The 5,000-nt window shown below is 43.9% G+C and overlaps 1 protein-coding gene across 8 annotated transcripts in view; it reads right to left on the bottom strand.

Moving 5' to 3' along the window:
- The window catches only part of LOC113813795 (sodium/potassium/calcium exchanger Nckx30C), a 440,400-nt gene that overhangs the window by 39,088 nt on the left and 396,312 nt on the right, over window positions 1-5,000 (bottom strand). For 6 of the 8 annotated variants that reach the window (XM_070113274.1, XM_070113272.1, XM_070113275.1 and 3 more), the window contains one exon: window positions 2,426-2,841. In XM_070113274.1, coding sequence (XP_069969375.1) covers window positions 2,426-2,841 — 416 coding nt within the window. The remainder of the gene's footprint in view (window positions 1-2,425; window positions 2,842-5,000) is intronic. The other 2 variants (XM_070113278.1, XM_070113279.1) reach the window with 1 other exon arrangement.

The raw sequence follows: 5,000 nt of genomic DNA, 5'->3' as shown, positions 1-5,000 counted from the left end.
GGATACGCGTGCTTCATGCTTCCACACCTGCGACCTGGCACCCTGGCTACATCCGGGCACTGTGGCACTCTTCTTTTTTTTTTGGAGGGGGGGGAGGAAGAGGGAGAGGGGGGTTAGGAGGGCATGGGAGGGAGGGAGGGAGGGGGTAGGGAGGGAGGGAGGGAGGGAGGGAGGTGGGCCAAAGGGACAAGGTGGAAGGAGGGAGGTAGAAAGGGAGAAAATAGGAGGGAGGAGGAGGAGGAGGAGGAGGAGGAGGAGGAAGAGGAGGAGGAAGGAGGAGAAGAAGAAGAAGAAGAAGAAGAAGAAGAAGAAGAAGAAGAAGAAGAAGAAGAAGAAGAAGAAGAAGAAGAAGAAGAAGAAGAAGAAGAAGAAGAAGAAGAAGGAGGAGGAGGAGGAGAAGGAGTGGGAAGAGGAGGAGGAGGAGGAGGAGAAGAAGAAGAAAAAGAGGAAGAAGAAGAAGAAGAAGAAGAAGAAGAAGAAGAAGAAGAAGAAGAAGAAGAAGAAGAAGAAGAAGAAGAAAAGAAGAAGAAGAGGAGGAGGAAGAAGAAGAAGGAAAAGGAGAATAATAATAATAATAAGAAGAAGACGAAGACGAAGTAGAAGAAGGAACAGCAGAAAGAGGAGGAGGAGAAGAAGGAGGAGGATAAGAAGAAAAAGAAGAAGAAGAAGAGGAAGGCGACGAAAGACGAAGAGGAAAAGGAAACAGAGGAAGGGATCGAATTCATATATTTGGCCAGTCGATGAAAGACGGAAGGCACAGGATTCGTACCCAGGCGCTGGCACTCCAGAGGGGGGGGGAGGACCCACCCACCCACTGGCACTGTGAGGGCCAAAGGAAGAGAAGGGTGAGAGGTTAAAGAGGGTAAGGAGGGCAGGAAGAGTAAGGAGAGTAGGGAGAGTAAGAATAGGGAGGGTAAGAAAGGTAGGGAGTGTAAGGAAGAGTAAAGAGGGCAGGAAGAATAAGGAGGACAGGAAGAGTAAGGAGGAGAGGAAGAGTAAGGAAGGTAGGGAGAGTAAGGAAGGTAGGGAGAGTAAAGAAGGTAGGGAGAGTAAGGAAGGTAGGGAGAGTAAGGAAGAGTAAGGAGGGTGGGAAGAGTAAGAAGGACAGGGTGAGTAAGAATAGGGAGGGAAAGGAAGGTAGGGAGTGTAAGGAGGGCAGGAAGAATAAGGAAGGTAGGAAGAATAAGAAGGGCAGGGAGAGTAAGGAAGAGTAAGTAGGGCAGGAAGAATAAGAAGGGTAGGGAGAGTAAGACTAGGGAGGGTAAGGAAGGTAGGAAGGGCAGGAGAAGGGTACAGGGCATCACTCAGAACACCTGAGGGGGAGAGGAATAAAAAAAATAAATAAAAAAAAAGTGCCACCAAGTTTTCCTGGCTGGCTAAAGAGGCAAGAGGCCGATAATGGGAGAGGCAAGGGAGGTGGCACTTTCTGGCACTTCTCCTAACTAAAACATGGGAGACGGGGACTGGGGAAGTGCCGAGGGAAAGGCACTCTTTTGGAATATCATTTTAACGCGAAGTTGAAGAAGGAGGTTTGTGGTGGAGCGAAAGGGGGAAAGGAGCAAAAGGGAGTTTATTCTTTAATGAGAACAGACCGAAAGAGATTTTTAATATTCTTTATTTTTATTTTTTAATTTTTTACTTTTTACGAAAATAGTGTTCTTTATCAAGGGTGACTTTGACTTTGATAGTACTTTTTAAGAGTAATTTTGGTGGCGCGGGAATGACAGAATTTCTTAGTAGTGTAAAAGGTTCTTATTATACACAATAGAAGCATTTTAAAGGGATTGGGAGAACATTACAAGTGAAACGTTATCCTCTTGTAGCGGAAAATGATATTACAATTTATATAAAAAGATAGATGGTGAGACAGAGAAGTAGGGAAAGAATAAAAATAAGAAAACAGATGGATAAAAGCAAGAAAATTATTTTTGAGATGTAATATACGAAAGAAATGGGAAGAGAAAATGAAGGGATAACTGGCGGCTGATAACAGGCGAACAGATAGCACTGTCAGAATTAATTGGGTTTTATGATCACCGCGAACGATGGGTAATGAACAGGTGAAAGAAACAATAGGGCGAGGAGAATTAACACGAGGGGCTGCCACTTTCGAAAATGGCTACGTGCACGTCGCCGGGGAGAGGCGAATGGAGGAGGGGGAGGCGAGGATATGATGGAGATGAAGAACGTGGGACGGGAGAGAGGGGAAGTAAGAAAAACGGGAATAAAGAAGGTGGCACTAGGAAAAGACGGAAGTGGAAGGCACTGTCATGAGAGGGTCGTCATCAAGGGCATTAGGAGCGGGCCAGGAGTGCCAGAGAGGGCCAACCAAGGGCCGAGTGCCGGCTGCAGGCGTTGCCAGGTCGAGGTCATGCTGGCGACCCCTGGGCGTGTCTCAGGGGTCGGCGAGGCTAGCGAGTCTTACCGCCGGGGTGGTGACGACGGCCTCGGGGTCCGTCGCCTCGGGGGCCGCGGCGTGCAGCGTCGGGGTCACGCCGTTGTTGTCGCCGTTCTGGGGAGCCTTATTGGGAATCTTGCGCACAGAGTTGGTGCCATAACTCACATTGTTCGCCACGGAGTTGCTCTCGGACTGCAGGTCGCCGTTGGTGTGCGGGCCGCTCTGCGAGGCCGCGTCCGAGGAGCCCAGCGAGTCGACGTGCGTCACCTCCGTGCCCTGCGACGAGCGGCCACTTACGTGCGACTGATTGTCAGGGCGAGGGTCGGGGGCCAGGCCGTCCGAGCGGTACGTCTCCACGCGGCCGTTCTGGGGCTTGGTGGCGTCCAGCAGCACCTTCAGCGAGGCGATGGCGTGCAGCTGCGTCGCCTTCTCGTCCACCTTGCCTGCAAAGCGAAACAGTTAGTCTCCCGCTTCTGCCTTTGCGGAAAAACACCACAGTCACCTCACGAACAGACACGGGGGAGGGGGCAGGGGGCAGGGGGGGCTAGGGAATCTGCATTTCGGGGGGCAGGGGGGGGGATTCTAAGGGGTCTAATGGCCGAATCAAAGCGCACAGTAAGGGGGTCGAGGGAACACCTTGCTAGGGGCTACACCAAGGCTCGGTCAGACACTCGCGCCCTCTCGCTCGCTCGGGACTAAGCTTCCCTCTCACCGACATGCAGTTTCCTCCGGCCGGGGAGGAGGTCGTGGCCACCGCCAGCACTTTGGTTGCTACTTTTCTTATCGTATCTTTATTATCATTATTATTGTTATTATTATTACTATCATTGTTATTATTATTACTATTATTATTATCATTATCATAATCATTATTAATATTACTATTACTACTATTATCACTATCATTATTATTATTACTATCATTATTATTATTATTATTACTATTATTATTATTATTATTATTATTATTATTATTATTATTATCATCATTATTATTATTACTATTATCATTAGCATTGTTACTATTATCATGACCATTATCTTTTATTATAATTAGTATTGCTACAGCAACAACTACTACTATTATTTATATAAATATTGCTACTTCTGTTACTATCATTATTATTATTATCATAATTATCCTTACTTTTACTATTGTTATTATCATTATCATCACTATTACTATTCCTACTATAATCACTGTTACTATTACTATTATCATTACCATAATTACTATTATTACGATCATTATTATCATGATCATTATAAACATCACTATTACTACTACTATAACTATTACTATTATCATCACTGTTTACACCAGTACTTTAATAATCATAATAAATAATATCACCATTACCATAACTACTACCATCACCATCATCAACTACCATTATCCTCATCATTATTACTATTATTTCTATTTCTCTTATTTCGCGTGTTTGGCTTATCATCTCTCGCCTTTTCTACTCCTGTATAATGGAGGTTAACCTATATGCAACTTGATAAATGTTGCAAAGCCATGAGGTCCGGAGAAATACATTATGTTGGTGTGGCTGTGTGTTGCACTGTGTTGGTATTGGAGTGATAAAAGTGTAAGAAAGAAGGGAGGAGGATTAAGAGAAGGGGTAGAAAGGGGGAGAGAAGAGAAAATAAGAGGGAGGTGGAGAGAAGTTAGAGGGAGGAATAGCGAAAGGAAGGAATAAGGATAGACTAGAAGAGGAAAGAAGTGAATCAAAGTGAGAGAGAAAGAGAGCGAGAAAGAGAGAGAGAAAGAGAAAGAGAAAGAGAGAGAGAGAGAGAGAGAGAGAGAGAGAGAGAGAGAGAGAGAGAGAGAGAGAGAGAGAGAGAGAGAGAGAGAGAGAGAGAGAGAGAGAGAGAGAGAGAGAAAGAGAGAGAGAAAGAGAGAGCAGACAGACAGACAGAGACAGACAAAGAGAGATAAAAAACAAAAACAAAGACAAGGCACAGAAAACAAAACAAAATAAAAAGTAGAAAGAAGAAACAAAGAAAACAAAATGAAAAATGCAATCTGTATCGAATGAAAAAGGAAATGTTTGATTCGCCGACAACCGTTAATTTCAGACAAGCCCGAGTGTTCGCCGAAATAGAATTTGAAATCCAGCGGCCGTTGGAATATCGGCATCAAAAGGATCATGCGACTGTGCATGAACGAGGCTCTATGTTTATATACATGTAAATATGCATGGCTGTATATAAACACGTGCATTCCATATCAAAATCAAATAATTGTTTTCGAAATGTGTTATTTTTCTGCCTCGTTTTGTTATGATGCAATTTTGTTATGCTCATTGTGCAATAAGTTTCAATAATGGAATATTAATTAATAGGAATTAATATCAATAACGGCAGAGCAAGTTTGTTTATAGATAAATACAGCAAGATAAACTTATTATCATAAAACTAGGCTCTCAGAGAGGCTGAATAGTTAGAAATTAGTGCAGGGATCATATCGATAAAAATATAAAATAGCTCTCTGTGTGTGTGTTTCTATTTGTGCTCATGTGTGCACTATACGTGTGTCTTGGAATCAAACTACAATTATGAATGACACTGTAAAAGATACACAGACATATAAAAC

This window comes from Penaeus vannamei, chromosome 34, assembly GCF_042767895.1.
Source record: "Penaeus vannamei isolate JL-2024 chromosome 34, ASM4276789v1, whole genome shotgun sequence".
Classification (NCBI taxonomy): domain Eukaryota; kingdom Metazoa; phylum Arthropoda; class Malacostraca; order Decapoda; family Penaeidae; genus Penaeus; species Penaeus vannamei.
This window is presented reverse-complemented; position numbering and strand designations above follow the sequence as displayed.